Source organism: Triticum urartu, unplaced genomic scaffold (genome assembly GCF_003073215.2).
Source record: "Triticum urartu cultivar G1812 unplaced genomic scaffold, Tu2.1 TuUngrouped_contig_109, whole genome shotgun sequence".
In the NCBI taxonomy this organism is placed as follows: Eukaryota; Viridiplantae; Streptophyta; class Magnoliopsida; order Poales; family Poaceae; genus Triticum; species Triticum urartu.
Window position 1 is genome coordinate 1 of NW_024111504.1, and position 21,393 is coordinate 21,393.

General features: G+C 44.9%; 1 protein-coding gene across 2 annotated transcripts; it reads right to left on the reverse strand.

Moving 5' to 3' along the window:
• Nucleotides 1-7: 7 nt before the first annotated feature.
• On the reverse strand, nucleotides 8-3,969 carry LOC125526613 (probable mediator of RNA polymerase II transcription subunit 19b). Of its 2 annotated transcripts, XM_048691257.1 has the most exons (7): nucleotides 3,753-3,969; nucleotides 2,558-2,674; nucleotides 2,394-2,461; nucleotides 1,361-1,647; nucleotides 1,088-1,276; nucleotides 938-997; nucleotides 8-848 (listed from the first exon to the last, which is right to left on the reverse strand). In XM_048691257.1, exons 3-7 carry the CDS (start codon nucleotides 2,422-2,424, stop codon nucleotides 804-806), a joined length of 612 nt encoding a protein of 203 aa, XP_048547214.1. In that variant the 5' UTR covers nucleotides 2,425-2,461; nucleotides 2,558-2,674; nucleotides 3,753-3,969; the 3' UTR covers nucleotides 8-803. The 2 variants fall into 2 exon arrangements, with proteins under 2 accessions (XP_048547214.1, XP_048547213.1); XM_048691256.1 differs by lacking the exon at nucleotides 2,558-2,674 and having other exon boundaries at nucleotides 3,753-3,968.
• Between the last annotated feature and the right edge of the window lie 17,424 nt (nucleotides 3,970-21,393).

Sequence of the window (21,393 nt, forward strand, 5' to 3'; positions counted from 1 at the left end):
TATACAGGGTGCAGACCATTAAAGAGTTGCAAATGGCATACAATGATTTCGAAAGAAACATCACCGAGTAAACTGCGAGCGATTTTTTTAATAGTTCATTGTGTTCCAATTAATCACCATATGGTATGGTCAAAGTGTTGGTAAACTGAAAACAATATACGACTAGTGACTACATTATGAATTTATGGTGCAAGTCAGGCCTAACCAGATCCTGCCATATAGTAGTAAAGAAAGTCAGCAAGCCCATCATGACTGATATATTAATACCACTAGATATGCCAATCAAAGGAAATATCTGAGTAAACTTCTCAAGTTAAGTGAGACTTAAGAAATGAAATTGGCCCAGGTCCAAAACTGACAGTGGACATAAAGGAATGTCAGTGCAATCGTCCCTAACATCACATACTGTACAGATGCAGATAAAATCAAATGAGACTAATATTTACAAAGGCGGGCAAAAGGCAGATCCTATTCTCTTGAATGACTAATAAATAATTCACCAAAGGTTAAAATATTCATCATTTAGGCTCCAAACAACAAAATAAAACTCTTAGGTTGACTTAAAAACAGAAGCTCACTATGCAGCTTAAATCTGAAACATTTCAATTCATGTTTCACCAAAAGACAAAGAATTAAGAAAAGCAATACAAAATAATCAATATATGCATCTACCCAACAACAAATATTTGTTCAAGAAGCACGTACCAATTGATCTGTAGCAGGTCTGGTGACAGAAACCTTTTGAGCCTCCTTCTAACAGAATATGACATTGATTGACAATAGAAGTAAGAAGAAAACTGTAGCTAACTAAGTCCATTACCCATCTCATCGGTTTTGGAACTCTTATGCTGCCACAGATAAGTCATGTTAACAGACCAACAAAATGTGCTGCAAGGAAATTTGTTGTACCAGGAAGCAAATAGTAATTGTACATCACCTTGCTTTTTTTGTGCTTATGCACGTCTGCCGAATCCTCCGTCCCCTCATGCTTCCTCTTCTGAACAATTTGTGGACATATAAAATATAGCTAAGTGATGAGTAAGACTTGGAGATACTGAAGTTTTAAACATAGAGAAAATGCAGCAACCTTCTCATGATGCTTATCCTTTTTCTTATCCTTGTCCTTGTCTTTGTCTTTAGACCGATCCTTATGTCGATGTTTGTGCTTCTTATGCTCCCTGTCTTTATCTTTGTCTTTGTGCTTTTTGTGTTTTTTCTCTTTGTCCTTGGACTCACTTTTCGGTTTGCCCGAAATAGTAGGTATACCTTTTTCAGCCTGTTGATTGGTTTAATTGTTAAGTGTATGATAGGAAAATGCAATAACACCATAAAGCAAGTAGGATGGCAAAAATGATCTTACAGAGGGTAAATCTACTGGAGCAGTTTCTCGAAGCTGAAATGCTTGCCCCAGTGTTTCCATATCAAAGGACTTAATATAAGCAGGCTTATCCCTTAAGTATGCATTCTGAACGAGTTGATCTAGCTTCATTCCTTCTCCTTTCCGAATTTCAGTGTCCCCCACAACATTGTGAAGGTAATGTGTATCTGAGATTGCAAGTGGCAAAGGCCTCTTGCAAAAGAAATCATGGTGCGGCTGCAATTTGTACTGACTTATTAAATCAACAGCACCAGTGAGCTCCCTAGGTCCTGAAATAGAAAGTCATATTATGGACTACCAGCATTGCATATAACCAAGGCAATTTGAAGAAGGATGCACATCATGCCAGGAAAATGCACTCATGCATACAAGTACAATGGGCACTTATTTCTCTGGTAAGGTCCAATAAAGTAGCTTATCAGGGGGCAGAACAGACAATGTGGTTGTTCAACATATAGGTAAAAAAATGTCAACATGAGGAAACTTTGGCGATTCCAGATATGCTGCGAGCTTAAGGTATCAAATGTAGGGCAAGATTGACTGTCCAAGTTTTGAACGTCGAATGTATATTTCTTGTGCAATATTTTGCTGATGGCTACAAGATAACAATCATAACTACAGTAATAGAGAAGTACTTTTGTATACAAGTCGAATGGTATCAATTGTGTAACATAACCCAGTAACCCACGTAATATTGGATTATTTATTATTGGTAAAACTTGAATCAGGGCGGTCAAAAGACAGATACCTTACAGAAAGAAACAAAGGGAATATCAGATAACAAAACACAAAACATCACAGTACTTAACAAAGGAGATCAACTAAAGTAGATGCTTAATGAAGCAGAGGATGCTCCCAACCGGTCAGTTTCATCTTCAAAGGTGAGAAATCCTTTAACCTTCCAATAATGTGTGGTATAAACATCCATATATAGTTAATTACAGAGACAAAGCTCCCTAGCGGAGATGAATATGCTTGCCAATGCTACTTTCCTGCATTCTGACAAAAGCAGTACCTTTGCCAAACTTCTTGTCGTCAGAATCCATCAGACTGAAGCTCGATCTATGCACAAGTCATCTTCACCTGAAATTCAATTTGACAATATTTTACAACTAATGTTTGAAAGTGGAGGCAACCATTCTCAGTATGAACTAACAAACAGCACAACTGAACTGATACCAGCTCCCAGAAGCAGAATTCTTATTGACGATAAAATGATTCCATTTCTCAAAAGCAAACTATCTATTGGAAATAAAATAATCGCACTTCCCAACAAGAGACTGATCTATTATGTATCTGCAAATTCAACCACATAAAACAAGTTCAACTTCAGTCCAGTCACCATATGAATATAGATAAACAGTATACAGTAAGCTAAGTACACCAACCCTGGAGGCCGTATACAAAGAAACTATGATCATGTTATGGAACATATGTCATGGTTTTCTTGCACTTTTTACTGGCAAAGTAGCAAAATGGAGCAGAGGAAGTTAAATGGTTTTATGGTACTGTTTGTCTTTTATATTTTCACAACACTGAATTACTGACACTAAAGTTGCAGGTAGCCATACAAGATACAACTGCTGAAGGTTATGCCAGATTGATAACTGATAGTTCCTTTCTTACACACAGTAAGAAGGTAAGTAATTCCTGGGCATTGCTAAAGGAGGCAAGTGAAAGATCATCGCTAGAGTTATAAGATCATTCTTTGTAGCACATGCATGAAGCAGTAATAGGGCCAACGTTGATACCACAGAATTAATGGGGGAAAAAATGCCCCAGCGTGTAACCTCCAAAACATCTCTAGCTCAGCAAACATAAGTAGTGATCATACAGTGAGTTCACTATCTGGTACTTTTTCTATACCAACACTGGTAACTTTTTTATATCAACACTAAAATTGCAACAGGTAACCATATAGATAAAAACTTATAACAAAGTGAGAGTTGCGATTTCAAGTACCAAACTAGTAAAGTGTGTTACAGTATCCCCCATATGGCATAAAGTGGGTCATTATACAGAGTCTATAGGAGTACCTAGGTACAGATTAATCATGCCCCAATCTGTTTATCCAAATGTACATTCTAAACCGAGGTAATTAGGCTGGAAACAGGGAGAATGCGCCTCAAACATGACCGCCGGAAGCAAGCAGCGTGATACCAAAAATACTAGCGTCCAAAAGGATATTCACATTTTAAAATTCACCCAACTAGCCACCAACCTCTCCGTCCTAAAACAGAGCAACCTAGTCTAGGGTTGGACAGCGAACCCCACTATCGGGTTCAGTTGCACCTAGTCGCCGACCCAGTGCCCGGCCGAATTCCGCGGCGACGACGCGCGAGGAAGGAGAGGATGGGGCGGGCGAGGACCTCACCGTGGCTAGGGATGACCGGCGTCGGCCGGGTGGGGTGGGGCAGCGCCCGCGTAGTAGATCTGCCGGGGGGGCAGGCGGGGATGGCGTGGGGGGCGCCGATCTGGCAGCGAGGGGCGGCCGGTCGCCGGAGGAGGGAGGTCTGCGGGCGGCGGGCGATGGAGTGCTGGGGGGAAGATGTTGGCGGTCGCCGTTGGATTGGATCTCACGGTTCGGCGATCAAGGCTTACTATTTCTGTGCGTGGGAAAATATCAGGTGATTCCACCTTCCACTATTCACATAATAAAATAATTAAATTACAACTTTTTTGAAACATACTCCCTCCGTTTCAAAATAGATGGACCAATTTTATACTAACTTTGTACTAACTTATCAGGTGATTCCACCTTCCACTATTCACATAATAAAATAATAAAATTACAACTTTTTTGAAACATACTCCCTCCGTTCCAAAATAGATGGACCAATTTTATACTAACTTTGTACTAAAGTTAGTACAAAGTTGAGCCATCTATTTTGAAACAGAGGGAGTACTTTTTAAAAAATGAGAGCATATATATGTTCCGGCATCACTTGGATATTCTCCCTTCTGTGTGCTAATTGCTCTGACAGGTTTTTTTCAAAAACAAAAGCCTTTCATCTATTAATAATATGCAAAATACTCCCTCCGATCCATATAACGATGTTCCAGCTGCAGGTAATATGGATCAGAGGGAGTAGTAGAAAGTTCCCATAGGTGTAATTAAAATTACAAGCAGGACCATAGACCTTCCGTCGGGCATAAAACCTAATACATAAAGCCCGAACTTGTATAGCCTGAACTCAAAGCCCTATAATGGCTAGTAGTTTTGAAAACCTTGAAAACTAGACAATTCCCTGCGCGTTGCTGCGGGAATTTGTAGCAATATGTTTAGATGGTACTTGGTTGAATGGAATGCGGATATTCCGATTAACAATATGAGCATGAAAATACAAAATATAAGAGATTTATTCTACTTTATTATTCTATTGTTGCAAAGTCTTGGAACATAAGTAGCATAATGTTAGTTTATAATTCCTTGGAGTTGTTCACGCGGTTGTCTTCTTCATTGAGGAAAATTTGGACATGTTAAAATCCTTTCTTCATGTACTCCAAGATGTATTTGGTGGACCTGAATGGATGTTCCTGGAGTAGCTTTGTGGTGTTGTCTTCACACGCGTCATCTTTCAAAGTGATCAATGTTGGTGATTTGGTGGCATTTCCATGTCTGCTATGGCCTCCATGTACTTTTTGTGAGTTTTTCTTGATGCATGAGTTGATGAAAGGGTAGAACATTCTTTGTTGTGTAAGGTTGCATCCTGTAAAAAAGTAGGCATGAAAATTGTGAAGTATCATAGACATGAAACTGGTGAAAGAACTTTGTATGCAATAGACAACCTTTTGTCTTCTTGCTGCTTGTCCATGTACTTGACAATACTCATTTTTTAGTTGCAAAAAAGATTTGCTTGTAGTTGTAGGTTTTATTGGGGGTATTATATAGGCAGCCTGCAATCGTAAGAGTGTCTAATCGAAAGATGTTTAGAAATGCTTAATACAGAATTAACTGAGCAATGAATGAATTTATAGTGTCTAACCGAAATATGTTTTAGAAAGCTTTAATACATAATTAATTGACCAATGAATTTTTAGAAACTGGCAAGTGTTACTTACATTGTGATTGTAATAACAGCCATTTGAGGTGTTAATGTAGGAATCAATATTTTACTTGCATGCACAATTGTACAGTATATTAAAAATTATTATGGCCTATTTATAGCAGTGTATCCATTATTGATTAGTACAGATTTGCAAACATTGCAAGAAAATCTGAAGTCGCTTGCATGAAACCAAAACTACAGGTGAGTAGGCATCTCGGTTACAATATAAAGGTACTGGGTACGAGAACGTTCTCGATTACAATATAAGTTAAGCAACAACAAAAATATTGTGGTTGGCTGGCAGTATGAAAGCACTATGGAAGTTCAACATTCTCGATCATTTGTCGTTTGGAGGACTGTGGAAGTTGGCTGTATAAGCATCATGGAAGTTGCTTGCATGAGCATTGTGGATGTTGCCTACATGAAGTGGGATACATAGTATTGTTTAAAATGCAACATAGATAAGAAGTTCTGAATGTTTGAATAAAAAACCTAAGGTACATAATATACAGTACCTTTGTATGCATGTTTGTTTTAGCCTGTCTTTTCATAGTTGTTTGTTGCATTTTTATTGTCTGCATTGGTGGGTACGGATAATATTTAGAACTATAAATATTTGAACAGAAAAAACTCATATTGGAGAGATTTTCAAACTATAGGTCATGGGAAGTAATACATACTCTCGCTTTGCTTTTGCCTTTTTGAAAGATTATTATCTGGACTTTTTGAGCTGCATTCAGAAATTCGATTGCATTGAGCAGGAAAAGAAATAAGAAATTTATATTATAGGTACAAGATTGTGCAAGAGTTAGCAAATAAAAGGTAAAGCTAGAACATTCTGTACACTCAACATGACAAAGACCCTTGTCCCAGTGACCGAAAGTACTATCAGAAATTAGCATATATCTAGTTGTTTGTTTACCTCTAGGGGTTGTTGCTTCATAGATATGAAGAAGTAGATGGTGAAATAAATTGCAAGACATATCATACGGAAGATAACATATTCGGACGAATATAATGTGCCTAACAAACCTCTTTTTCCTTTTTAGCCATGAGTTCCATAAACATACAATGGTTCTGAGCAGCAACATATGGGTTTGCTCGAGGAGGAGGATTAAATAATGATGGACGACGTTTATGCGAAGAACTTTCTACATTACCCATGTTGGCAACTCTAGCAAACGCGGTGGGATGGTGTGAAGAGACTAAACACTCTCGCAAAACCTTTGTAAAATGCAAAGGGTAAATGCAAGGCATATGGATTCCCGTACCATAAACAAACAAAAATTCTGAACAGGGTAAATAAATAGAAGGCATATATATAAATATACAAAAATTCAGAACATAGAAAATTAATAAAATGCAGAGCTAAGTATTCAATCTAGCCAAACTAAATTGAAAGAATTAGTGATGGATGGAATAGTATGTACCTGTAGGATGGGATGTCGGGCTACGTAGCGAGTGTAGAACAACCAAGATCACTGCCCGGGTGTCCAAATCGACCAACACCTGAGGAATTCCAGATTTTTTATTCAACCACTATATGTCATGAGGCAAAATTAATGAAGCATACAAAAAATCAGAAACAACAACTAACTTCAGATAGTAATCAAGAACAAAAAAAATCAGAATTAGCAATACATGGCAACAACATTTACCTATAGGTGCCATGAATTCGAGGCTCTTGGGTATGCAGCTGGGGAAGAACATCCAAGATGGGGGCCCTGGCGTCCAATTCATCCAGTACCTGAGGAAGTCCAAGATGTCGAGAAGGACAGGGGAGTTGCTCATCAGTGATACGGGTATGAGTGGTATGGCAAATGCCAACACGTATGGAGGACGATTGGTACAAAGTGAGTTCAGGTGGAGCACTGAATTTAAATAGGAATCCACCAGTTTCTTCTCAAGAGATCGCGGGGAGAGGAAGTGAAGCGTCAATCACTAATGACCAGCAGTGGAAGGGTTTAAGTGATGGCAACGGAGAAGATAAACAGCGTGGGCCATTTGGAGCATTGGGCTACAGAGGCATCCATGAAGTGGGCTGTGGTTTGGTGTCAACAAACAAAAAAATTGAGGGCCTCCAGCTTCAGAAGCCTGGTGAGCAGCACTAAAGTAAATGCAGCGGTGCTCACCTTGCCTTTGAACCGGGCTTCTTGCCATCGACGCCGCGAAGCAGTGGAACAGGTACAGAGGGTCCATTCTTGGTAGACGGTGACCATGGCGGACAACCCTGGATGGTGATCATGGTGGACGACTCGGGTCACAATTGTGCTTACACGCCCAAACCTATGGCAAGTGTGTTGTGAGGCAATGCAATACGCGAGCGAGGGAGCGGCTAATGGCACGGTGAGAGGCGGCGGCTTGAAGGTGGGGCCGGGAGTCAGTCTGGCGGCGGAGGAGTCGTACAGGGTTGTCGGTGCGCATGGTGGGCACGGTGGATGCGTGGGCGCCGTGTGTGTTGGAAATATGCCCTAGAGGCAATAATAAAGGATTATTATTATATTTCCTTGTTCATGATAATTGTCTTTTATTCATGCTATAATTGTGTTATCCGGGAATCGTAATACATGTGTGAATACATAGACACCAACATGTCCCTAGTAAGCCTCTAGTTGACTAGCTCGTTGATCAATAGATAGTCATGGTTTCCTGAGTATGGACATTGGATGTCATTGATAACGAGATCACATCATTAGGAGAATGATGTGATGGACAAGACCCAAGCCTAAACATAGCACAAGATCGTATAGTTCGTTTGCTAGAGTTTTTCCAATGTCAAGTATCTTTTCCTTAGACCATGAGATCGTGTAACTCCCGGATACCGTAGGAGTGCTTTGGGTGTACCAAACGTCACAACATAACTGGGTGACTATAAAGGTATACTACGGGTATCTCCGAAAGTGTCTGTTGGGTTGACACGGATCAAGACTGGGATTTGTCACTCCGTATGACGGAGAGGTATCTCTGGGTCCACTCAGTAATGCATCATCATAATGAGCTCAAAGTGACCAAGTGTCTGGTCACGGGATCATGCATTACGGTACGAGTAAAGTGACTTGCCGGTAACGAGATTAAACGAGGTATTGGGATACCGAAGATCGAATCTCAGGAAAGTAACGTACCGATTGACAAAGGGAATTGTATACGGGGTTGCTTGAATCCTCGACATCGTGGTTCATCCGATGAGATCATCGAGGAGCATGTGGGAGCCAACATGGGTATCCAGATCCCACTGTTGGTTATTGACCGGAGAGCCGTCTCGGTCATGTCTACATGTCTCCTGAACCCGTAGGGTCTACACACTTAAGGTTCGGTGACGCTAGGGTTGTAGAGATATGAATATGCAGTAACCCGAAAGTTGTTCGGAGTCCCGAATGAGATCCCGGACGTCACGAGGAGTTCCGGAATGGTCCGGAGGTGAAGAATTATATATAGGAAGTGCAGTTTCGGCCATCGGGAGAGTTTCGGAGGTCACCAGTATTGTACCGGGACCACCGGAAGGGTCCCGGGGGTCCACCGGGTGGGGCCACCCATCCCAGAGGGCCCCATGGGCTGAAGTGGGGAGGGGAACCAGCCCATAGTGGGCTGGTGCGCCCCCTTTGGCCCACCCCATGCGCCTAGGGTTGGGAACCCTAGGGTGGGGGGCGCCCCACCTGGCTTGGGGGGCACTCCACCCCTTGGCCGCCGCCCCCCTAGGAGATCCCATCTCCTAGGGCCGGCGCCCCCCTTAGGGGAGCCTATATAAAGGGGGGAGGGAGGGGCAGCCGCACCCTTGACTCTTGGCGCCTCCCTCTCCCCTGCTACACCTCTCCCTCTCGCAGAAGAACGGCGAAGCCCTGCTGCGGTGACTGCTGCATCCACCACCACGCCGTCGTGCTGCTGGATCTTCATCAACCTCTCCTTCCCCCTTGCTGGATCAAGAAGGAGGAGACGTCACGCTGACCGTACGTGTGTTGAACGCGGAGGTGCCGTCCATTCGGCGCTAGGATCTCCGGTGATTTGGATCACGACGAGTACGACTCCCTCATCCCCGTTCTTTGAACGCTTCCGCTCATGATCTACAAAGGTATGTAGATGAATCCGATCACTCGTTGCTAGATGAACTCATAGATGGATCTTGGTGAAAACGTAGGAATTTTTTTTGTTTTCTGCAACGTTCCCCAACAGTGGCATCATGAGCTAGGTCTATGCGTAGTTCCTTTTGCACGAGTAGAACACAATTTGTTGTGGGCGTAGATGTTGTCAACTTTCTTGCCGCTACTAGTCTTATTTTGCTTCAGCGGTATTGTGGGATGAAGCGGCCCGGACCAACCTTACACGTACGCTTACGTGAGACCGGTTCCACCGACTGACATGCACTAGTTGCATAAGGTGGCTGGCGGGTGTCTGTCTCTCCCACTTTAGTTGGAGCGGATTTGATGAAAAGGGTCCTTATGAAGGGTAATAGAAGTTGACAAATCACGTTGTGGCTTTAACGTAGGTAAGAAAATGTTCTTGCTAGAACCCTCTTGCAGCCACGTAAAACTTGCAACAACAATTAGAGGACGTCTAACTTGTTTTTGTAGCAAGTGTTCTGTGATGTGATATGGCCAAAGTTGTGATGAATGATGAATGATATATATGTGATGTATGAGATCATGTTCTTGTAATAGGAATCACGACTTGCATGTCGATGAGTATGACAACCGGCAGGAGCCATAGGAGTTGTCTTTATTTTTTGTATGACCTGCGTGTCATTGAGAAACGCCATGTAAATTACTTTACTTTATTGCTAAACATGTTAGCCATAGTAGTAGAAGTAATAGTTGGCGAGCAACTTCATGGAGACATGATGATGGAGATCATGATGATGGAGATCATGGTGTCATGCCGGTGACAAGATGATCATGGAGCCCCAAGATGGAGATCAAAGGAAGCTATATGATACTGGCCATATCATGTCATATTATTTGATTGCATGTGATGTTTATCATGTTTTTGCATCTTGTTTACTTAGAACGACGGTAGTAAATAAGATGATCCCTCATAATAATTTCAAGAAAGTGTTCCCCCTAACTGTGCACCGTTGCGACAGTTCGTTGTTTCGAAGCACCATGTGATGATCGGGTGTGATAGATTCCAACGTTCACATACAACGGGTGTAAGACAGATTTACACATGCAAACACTTAGGTTGACTTGACGAGCCTAGCATGTACAGACATGGCCTTGGAACACAGAAGACCGAAAGGTCGAGCATGAGTCGTATAGAAGATACGATCAACATGAAGATGTTCACCGATGTTGACTAGTCCGTCTCACGTGATGATCGGACATGGCCTAGTTAACTCGGATCATGTTATACTTAGATGACTCGAGGGATGTCTATCTGAGTGGGAGTTCATTGAATAATTTGATTTAGATGAACTTAATTATCATGAACTTAGTCTAAAATCTTTACAACATGTATTGTAGATCAAATGGCCAACGTTGTCCTCAACTTCAACGCGTTCCTAGAGAAAACCAAGCTGAAAGACGATGGCAGCAACTATACGGACTGGGTCCGGAACCTGAGGATCATCCTCATAGCTGCCAAGAAAGATTATGTCCTACAAGCACCGCTAGGTGAAGCACCTGCTCTCCCTGCAGAACAAGACGTTATGAACGCTTGGCAGACACGTACCGATGATTACTCCCTCGTTCAGTGCGGCATGCTTTACAGCTTAGAGCCGGGGCTCCAAAAGTGTTTTGAGAGACACGGAGCATATGAGATGTTCGAAGAGCTGAAAATGGTTTTTCAAGCTCATGCCCGGGTCGAGCGATATGAAGTCTCTGACAAGTTCTTTAGCTGTAAGATGGAGGAAAACAGTTCTGTCATTGAGCACATACTCACTATGTCTGGGTTACATAACCGCTTGACTCAGCTGGGAGTTAATCTCCCGGATGACGCGGTCATTGACAGAATCCTTCAGTCGCTTCCACCGAGCTACAAGAGCTTTGTGATGAACTTCAATATGCAGGGGATGGAAAAGACCATTCCTGAAGTATTTGCAATGCTGAAATCAGCAGAGGTAGAAGTCAAAAAGGAACATCAAGTGTTGATGGTGAATAAAACCACTAAGTTCAAGAAAGGCAAGGGTAAGAAGAACTTCAAGAAGGACGGCAAGGGAGTTGCCGCGCCCGGCAAGCAAGCTGCCGGGAAGAAGCCAAAGAATGGACCCAAGCCCGAGACTGAGTGTTTTTATTGCAAGGGAAGTGGTCACTTGAAGCGGAACTGCCCTAAATACTTAGCGGACAAGAAGGACGGCATCACGAAAGGTATATGTGATATACATGTAATTGTTGTGTACCTTACCAGTACTCGTAGTAGCTCCTGGGTATTTGATACCGGTGCGGTTGCTCACATTTGTAACTCAAAGCAGGAGCTGCGGAATAAGCGGAGACTGGCGAAGGACGAGGTGACAATGCGCGTTGGGAATGGTTCCAAGGTCGATGTGATCGCCGTCGGCACGCTACCTCTACATTTACCTACGGGATTAGTTTTAAACCTCAATAATTGTTATTTAGTGCCAGCTTTGAGCATGAACATTGTATCAGGATCTCGTTTAATTCGAGATGGCTACTCATTTAAATCCGAGAATAATGGTTGTTCTATTTATATGAGAGATATGTTTTATGGTCATGCTCCGATGGTGAATGGTTTATTCTTAATGAATCTCGAGCGTAATGCTACCCATATTCATAGTGTGAATACCAAAAGATGTAAGGTTGACAATGATAGTCCCACATACTTGTGGCACTGCCGCCTTGGTCACATAGGTGTCAAACGCATGAAGAAGCTCCATGCAGATGGACTTTTAGAGTCTCTTGATTATGAATCATTTGACACGTGCGAACCATGCCTCATGGGTAAAATGACCAAGACTCCATTCTCAGGAACAATGGAGCGAGCAACCAACATATTGGAAATCATACATACTGATGTGTGCGGTCCAATGAGTGTTGAGGCTCGCGGTGGCTATCGTTATGTTCTCACCCTCGCTGATGACTTGAGTAGATATGGGTATGTCTATTTAGTGAAACACAAGTCTCAGACCTTTGAAAAGTTCAAGGAATTTCAGAGTGAGGTTGAGAATCAACGTGACAGGAAAATCAAGTTCTTGCGATCAGATCGTGGAGGAGAATACTTGAGTCACGAATTTGGCACACACTTAAGAAAATGTGGAATAGTTTCACAACTGACGCCGCCTGGAACACCTCAGCGTAATGGTGTGACCGAACGTCGTAATCGCACTCTATTAGATATGGTGCGATCTATGATGTCTCTTGCCGATTTACCGCTATCATTTTGGGGCTATGCTTTAGAGACTGCCGCATTCACTTTAAATAGGGCTCCGTCGAAATCCGTTGAGACGACACCGTATGAATTATGGTTTGGGAAGAAACCTAAGCTGTCGTTTCTAAAGGTTTGGGGATGCGATGCTTATGTGAAGAAACTTCAACCTGAAAAGCTCGAACCCAAGTAGGAAAAATGCGTCTTCATAGGATACCTGTAACGCACCGAGACCGATGTGCCAGGTGTCGTTCAGTTATTCGCTGTTGTTGCCTTGTCATTGCTTGCGTGTCATGCATTGCATATCATTTCATCATGCGCATTTCATTTGCATACGTGTTCGTCTCATGCATCCGAGCTTTTTCCCCGTTGTCCGTTTTGCAATCCGGCGCTTCGTTCTCCTCCGGTGGTCATTTCTACCTTTCTTTTGTGTGTGCGGATTAAACATTTCCGGATTGGACCGAGACTTGCCATGCGGCCTTGGTTTACTACCGGTAGACCGCCTGTCAAGTTTCGTACCATTTGGACTTCGTTTGTTACTCCAACGGTTAACCGAGGGACCGAGAAGGCCTCGTGTGTGTTGCAGCCCAACACCCTTCCAATTTGGCCCAAAACCCACCTAACTCTGCTCCATCATCTCGGTCGTTCGATCACGATCGCGTGGCCACAAACCGCACCTCATTTGGACTCTCCTAGCTCCCTCTACCTATAAAAGAGCACCCCTCCCCGAAATTTCGGATCAATTCGCGGATGAAACCCTAGCTTCTCCCCACTCCGCCGCCGGACATGTCCGTGCCCGCTGGACGCGTCCAGCCTCCACATCACCCGGACCAATCGCGCGCCGCCACCTCAGCAGCGCCGCCTCCCTCCTCCTCTAGCGCGCCGCCACGTGTCTCCCCAGCGCCCCACTTCGCCGCGGGCCCGCCGAGCCCATCTGAGGCCCGCGCAGGCCGGATCCCCGCCACCGCGCTCGATCCAGGGTCTCGCTCAAGGGGAGGAGCCCCTCGATGCTGCAGTTCATCGCCGGGGCCCGCTGTGCCGCCGCCGGTGATCTCTCAGGCGAGCCCCTCGCCGTCTGGCCTACTTCCCTCCTTCCTCGCACTCTCTCTCATGCCCTCTGTCTCCCTCGCAGGTCAACCACCGCCATGGGTTCCTGCAGCCTCGAGCTCCATCCCTCGCCCACGGACGGGATCCGCCGGATCCGATCCACCGCAGTCCGTTCCCGCCAGCCGCCGGAGTCCTCCGTGGGAGCGCCTCCCCACCTCGCCGGAGATGCGCCGCTGCCCCCTGCTTTCCCTCGATCCCCTCTGGACCGAGGAGAACGACGAGCGCCCGCGTGGGCCTCCTCCCCGCCTTGGCCTCCCAGGCCCAGTTCCAGCGCCCGAGTCCGGCCCAGCGCAGCGCCCCGCCTCGGCCTGCTTCCTCTCCCTCCGACTGGGCCAGGCCCAGGGTGAGCAGCCCCGAGCGCCCCCATCTTTTTGTTTTCTTTTCTCTGTTGGGCTGTCCAGATTCGGCCCAATGCATGTTTTTTTCCTCTGTTGCGAATTTAGCTATTATCCAGAGATTGCCAGTTTTACAGATTAGACCCTCATGTTCATGCATTTAATAACTCATGAACCGTGCATCGGATTAAAATGATTTATATATGAAACTTGCTCAGAATTTTGTGTAGATTAATAATATCCAACTTTCATCTATGTTTAAAATAGTTAAAATGCTGTTTGCATTAATTTGCTCCTATGCCATGTTAAAATGATTTTATTCATAACTACATAACCGTAACTCCGATTTTAATAATCTTTATATGTAATTGGGGTAGAATTTTTCCTAGTTTAACATGGTGGCATCATCTTGCATGTTTAACAACTCTAAAATATTGTTTAGGGCAGAACAGTACCAAACCTAATTTATGCTCATGAGGAGTTTCCGGAATTGTTGTTCGTTGCTTCCGGCCTCATTTAACCTTGACTAGATAGGTAGTTTTCATTTGCTTCACCTCTTGCCATGTTAATCAACATTTAATATTGTTGGGGTACATAAACGAGATCGAACTAAATAATTGATGTGGTGCTCCGTCAATATGCAACTCGTTGCATATTGAGCTCCACTTAAGTTGTAGTGTTGTTTTGTGCTCTTTGCCATGTCATGCTACATTAAACCGGACATGCATCATACTCGATTGTGCATCATGCCATGTTGATGTGTTGGTTGTTTACTATGTTGTTTGCTTCTTTCCGGTGTTGCTTCTTCGGGTTGGTTCCGATAACGTCGTGTTGTGAGGACCCGTTCGACTACGTCCGTTTGTCTTCTTCATGGACTCGTTCTTCTTCCTTGCGGGATTTCAGGCAAGATGATCATACCCTTGAAATCACTACTATCTTTGCTATGCTAGTTTGCTCGCTCTTGCTATGCCAATGCTACGATGCCTACCTTTTGCTTGTCAGCCTCCCAAGTTGCCATGCCAAACCTCTAACCCACCATGTCCTAGCAAACCATTGATTGGCTATGTTACCGCTTTGCTCAGCCCCTCTTATAGCGTTGCTAGTTGCAGGTGAAGATTGGAGGCCGTTCCTTGTTGGAACATTTACTTACTTGTTGGGATATCACTATATATCTTATTTAATTAATGCATCTATATACTTGGTAAAGGGTGGAAGGCTCGGCCTTATGCCTGGTGTTTTGTTCCACTCTTGCCGCCCTAGTTTCCGTCATATCGGTGTTATGTTCCCGGATTTTGCGTCCCTTACGCGGTTGGGCTATAATGGGAACCCCTTGACAGTTCGCCTTAAGTAAAGCTTTTCCAGCAATGCCCAACATTGGTTTTACCATTTGCCACCTAGCCTTTTTCCCTTGGGAGTCGCGCATCCCGAGGGTCATCTTTATTTTAACCCCCCCGGGCCAGTGCTTGTCTAAGTGTTGGTCCGAACTGAGTAGACTGCGGGGCCACCTCGGGGAAACTTGAGGGCTGGTTTTACTCGTAGGATGTCTCATCCGGTGTTTCCCTGAGAACGAGATATGTGCAGCTCCCATCAGGATGTCGGCACATCGGGCGGTGTTGCTGGTTTAGTTTTACCCTGTCGAAATGTCTTGTTGTACTGGGATACCGAGTCTGATCGGAACGTCTCGGGTGGAGGTCTATTCCTTCGTTGACCGTGAGAGCTTGTGATGGGCTAAGTTGGGACACCCTGCAGGGATTTGAACTTTCGAAAGCCGTGCCCGCGGTTATGGGCAGATGGGAATTTGTTAACGTCCGGTTGTAGAAAACATGAACTTGACCTTAATTAAAATGAATCAATCGCGTGGGTAACCGTGATGGTCTCTTTCTGGCGGTGTCCGGGAAGTGAACACGGTTGTTGGAGTTATGCTTGACGTAGGTAGTCTAGGATCACTTCTTGATCATACTTTTATCGACCGTGCTTTGCCTTCTCTTCTGGCTCTCATTTGCGTATGTTAGCCACCATATATGCTAGTCGCTTGCTGCAGCTCCACCTCATACCTTTACCTTACCCATAAGCTTAAATAGTCTTGATCGCGAGGGTGTGAGATTGCTGAGTCCCCGTGGCTCACAGATACTTCCAAAACCAGTTTGTAGGTGCCGATGAGTCCGTGCAGATGTCGCAACCAAGCTCAGGAGGAGCTCGATGAATATCTTGTCCTTTGTGTTGTTTCGTTTTAGTTGATCAGTAGTGGAGCCCAGTTGGGGTCGATCGGGGACCTTTTGTCGCATTTGGGGTTCTTCTTTTATTTTGGTTCCGTAGTCGGACCATGAGTGTATTTGGATGATGTAATGTTTTATTCATGTAATTGTGTGAAGTGGCGATTGTAAGCCAACTATGTATCTCTTTCCCTTATGATATTACATGGGTTGTGTGAATATTACCTCACTTGCGACATATGCCTTCAATGCGATTATGCCTCTAAGTCGTGCCTCGACACGTGGGAGATATAGTCGCATCGAGGGTGTGACAATACCCTAAAGAAACTATTGGGTATACCTTCTACCTCAGATCCGAAGGCAAGATCTTTGTTGCCAAGAATGGATCCTTTCTAGAGAAAGAGTTTCTCTCGAAAGAAGTAAGTGGGAGGAAAGTAGAACTTGATGAAGTATTACCTCTTGAACTGGAAAGTGGTGCAACTCAAGAAAATGTTCCTGAGGTGCCTGCACCAACTAGAGAGGAAGTTAATGATGATGATCATGAAACTTCAGATCAAGTTGCTACTGAACTTCGTAGGTCCACAAGGACACGTTCTGCACCAGAGTGGTACGGCAACCCTGTCTTGGAAATCATGTTGTTAGACAACGGTGAACCTTCGAACTATGAAGAAGCGATGGAGGGCCCAGATTCCAACAAATGGCTTGAAGCCATGCAATCCGAGATAGGATCCATGTATGAAAACAGAGTATGGACTTTGACAGACTTGCCCGATGATCGGCGAGCGATAGAAAACAAATGGATCTTTAAGAAGAAGACGGACGCGGATGGTAATGTTACCATCTATAAAGCTCGACTTGTCGCTAAGGGTTATCGGTAAGTTCAAGGGGTTGACTACGATGAGACTTTCTTTCCCGTAGCGAAGCTGAAGTCCGTCCGAATTATGTTAGCAATTGCCGCATACTATGATTATGAGATATGGCAAATGGACGTCAAAACGGCATTCCTTAATGGTTTCCTTAAGGAAGAATTGTATATGATGCAGCCGGAAGGTTTTGTCGACCCTAAGAATGCTAACAAGGTATGCAAGCTCCAGCGATCCATTTATGGGCTGGTGCAAGCATCTCGGAGTTGGAATATTCGCTTTCATGAGATGATCAAAGCGTTTGGGTTTATGCAGACTTATGGAGAAGCCTGCGTTTACAAGAAAGTGAGTGGGAGCTCTGTAGCATTTCTCATATTATATGTAGATGACATACTTTTGATGGGAAATGATATAGAAATTTTGGACAACATTAAGGCCTACTTGAATAAGAGTTTTTCAATGAATGACCTTGGAGAAGCTGCTTATATATTAGGCATCAAGATCTATAGAGGTAGATCAAGACGCCTCATAGGTCTTTCACAAAGCACATACCTTGATAAGTTATTGAAGAAGTTCAATATGGATCAGTCTAAGAAGGGGTTCTTGCCTGTGTTGCAAGGTGTGAAATTGAGCTCAGCTCAGTGTCCGACCATGGCAGAAGATATAGAAGAGATGAGTGTCATCCCCTATGCCTCAGCCATAGGGTCTATTATGTATGCCATGCTGTGTACCAGACCTGATGTAAACCTTGCCATAAGTTTGGTAGGTAGGTACCAAAATAATCCCGGCAAGGAACACTGGACAGCGATCAAGAATATCCTGAAGTACCTGAAAAGGACTAAGGACATGTTTCTTGTTTATGGAGGTGACGAAGAGCTCGTCGTAAAGGGTTACGTCGATGCTAGCTTCGACACAGATCTGGATGACTCTAAGTCACAAACTGGATACGTGTATATGTTGAATGGTGGAGCAGTAAGCTGGTGCAGCTGCAAGCAGAGCGTCCCGGCGGGATCTACATGTGAAGCGGAGTACATGGCTGCCTCGGAGGCAGCACATGAAGCAATCTGGGTGAAGGAGTTCATCACCGACCTAGGAGTCATACCCAATGCGTCAGGGCCGATCAAGCTCTTCTGTGACAACACTGGAGCTATTGCACTTGCCAAGGAGCCCAGGTTTCACAAGAAAACCAGGCACATCAAGCGTCGCTTCAACTCCATCCGTGAAAATGTTCAAGATGGAGACATAGATATTTGTAAAGTACATACGGACCTGAATGTCGCAGATCCGTTGACTAAACCTCTCCCTAGGGCAAAACATGATCAACACCAGAACTCTATGGGTGTTCGATTCATCACAATGTAACTAGATTATTGACTCTAGTGCAAGTGGGAGACTGTTGGAAATATGCCCTAGAGGCAATAATAAAAGGATTATTATTATTATATTTCCTTGTTCATGATAATTGTCTTTTATTCATGCTATAATTGTGTTATCCGGAAATCGTAATACATGTGTGAATACATAGACACCAACATGTCCCTAGTAAGCCTCTAGTTGACTAGCTCGTTGATCAATAGATAGTCATGGTTTCCTGACTATGGACATTGGATGTCATTGATAACGAGATCACATCATTAGGAGAATGATGTGATGGACAAGACCCAATCCTAAACATAGCACAAGATCGTATAGTTCGTTTGCTAGAGTTTTTCCAATGTCAAGTATCTTTTCCTTGGACCATGAGATCGTGTAACTCCCGGATACCGTAGGAGTGCTTTGGGTGTACCAAACGTCACAAACGTAACTGGGTGACTATAAAGGTATACTACGGGTATCTCTGAAAGTGTCTGTTGGGTTGACACGGATCAAGACTGGGATTTGTCACTCCGTATGACGGAGAGGTATCTCTGGGCCCACTCGGTAATGCATCATCATAATGAGCTCAAAGTGACCAAGTGTGTGGTCACGAGATCATGCATTATGGTACGAGTAAAGTGACTTGCCGGTAATGAGATTGAACGAGGTATTGGGATACCGATGATCGAATCTCAGGCAAGTAACGTACCGATTGACAAAGGGAATTGTATACGGGGTTGCTTGAATCCTCGACATCGTGGTTCATCCGATGAGATCATCGAGTAGCATGTGGGAGCCAACATGGGTATCCAGATCCCGCTGTTGGTTATTGACCGGAGAGCCGTCTCGGTCATGTCTACATGTCTCCCGAACCCGTAGGGTCTACACACTTAAGGTTCGGTGACGCTAGGGTTGTAGAGATATGAATATGCAGTAACCCGAAAGTTGTTCGGAGTCCCGGATGAGATCCCGGACGTCACGAGGAGTTCCGGAATGGTCCGGAGGTGAAGAATTATATATAGGAAGTGCAGTTTCGGCCATCAGGAGAGTTTCGGGGGTCACCGGTATTGTACCGGGACCACCAGAAGGGTCCCGGGGGTCCACCGGGTGGGGCCACCCATCCCGGAGGGCCCCATGGGCTGAAATGGGGAGGGGAACCAGCCCATAGTGGGCTGGTGCGCCCCCTTTGGCCCACCCCATGCGCCTAGGGTTGGGAACCCTAGGGTGGGGGGGCGCCCCACCTGGCTTGGGGGGCACTCCACCCCTTGGCCGCCCCCCCCTAGGAGATCCCATCTCCTAGGGCCGGCGCCCCCCTTAGGGGAGCCTATATAAAGGGGGGAGGGAGGGGCAGCCGCACCCTTGACTCTTGGTGCCTCCCTCTCCCCTGCTACACCTCTCCCTCTCGCAGAAGAACGGCGAAGCCCTGCTGCAGTGACTGCTGCATCCACCACCACGCTGTTGTGCTGCTGGATCTTCATCAACCTCTCCTTCCCCCTTGTTGGATCAAGAAGGAGGAGACGTCACGCTGACCGTACGTGTGTTGAACGCGGAGGTGCCGTCCGTTCGGCGCTAGGATCTCCGGTGATATGGATCACGACGAGTACGACTCCCTCATCCCCGTTCTTTGAACGCTTCCGCTCGCGATCTACAAAGGTATGTAGATGCATCCGATCACTCGTTGCTAGATGAACTCATAGATGGATCTTGGTGAAAACATAGGAAATTTTTTTGTTTTCTGCAACGTTCCCCAACAGTTGGTGCAGCGCGATGATGGAGTGGAGGAAGCGTGACGGATAGGCAGTGCTCTGCCTGTGGCATGGGGGAGGCATGGCTGGCGCAGAGCGAGAGGAGGAGGAGACGGGAGGGCGCAGTGGGAGGAGGTGACCGGAGGAGGGAAAGGAGGAAGCGCGGCCGATAGCCGGCACTCTGCATGTGGTGCGGCAGAGGCATGGCTGGCGTCGTGTGGGAGGAGGAGGAGATGGGAGGGAGGAGAGGTCGCCCTTGGCGCAGCAAGGAGAACGGATGGAGGAGGGTAGCCCGGCGGCGCAGATTTGATGGGGCGGCCGGCTGTGTGGGATGGATGGCAAGATTGGGATGAGCAGCTGCTATGGTAGAGAGGAAAATGCAGATTTTTTAATAAAGTAATGACGATTGATTAGCTGATTTCGCAAACTTAATGGTGGCATGGCATAGAGCTGATGTGGACATCGTGCATGTTGAAAGAATAGGTAGAAGTGGGGAGCAACTTCTTAAGAATGTTAGATATGTATTCAGGTAATTCGTGTTAGTAGCCACTGTACCTGAATTGACATAGAGGCCTAGTCATGTGTGAAGGCCGTCCAAAATCCAATCCCCTCGCAAAGCATAGATACATGAAAAGGATAGATGGAGAGGACGGTGTCCTAACTCTAAGCCCCTGTCGCCGTCTCATCTACCTGATGATGACACTAAACCTATCTAAAAAAATACGTCATTTGTGTGTAGACACACATACACTAGTCCAAACCGAGTTTCTGTTTTGATCAAGTCCGCATAAGTGCACAGAAACATCATCATTGATTCTGATAAGGGTGTCTTTAGCGCGGATTATCAAATGGATCTAACCAAATGTCCACGGATATATTTAGACATGTTCTTGGATATCCGACCGGACGGAGACTATCCAATGGTGTCCCTTAAGATTTCCCTAGTTGTCTAGCCTCCTCTCTTTGTCAGATTTATCTAAATCAATAGCAATTCAACCATTCATTTATATAGATGCAAACAAATGCAACTACTAGC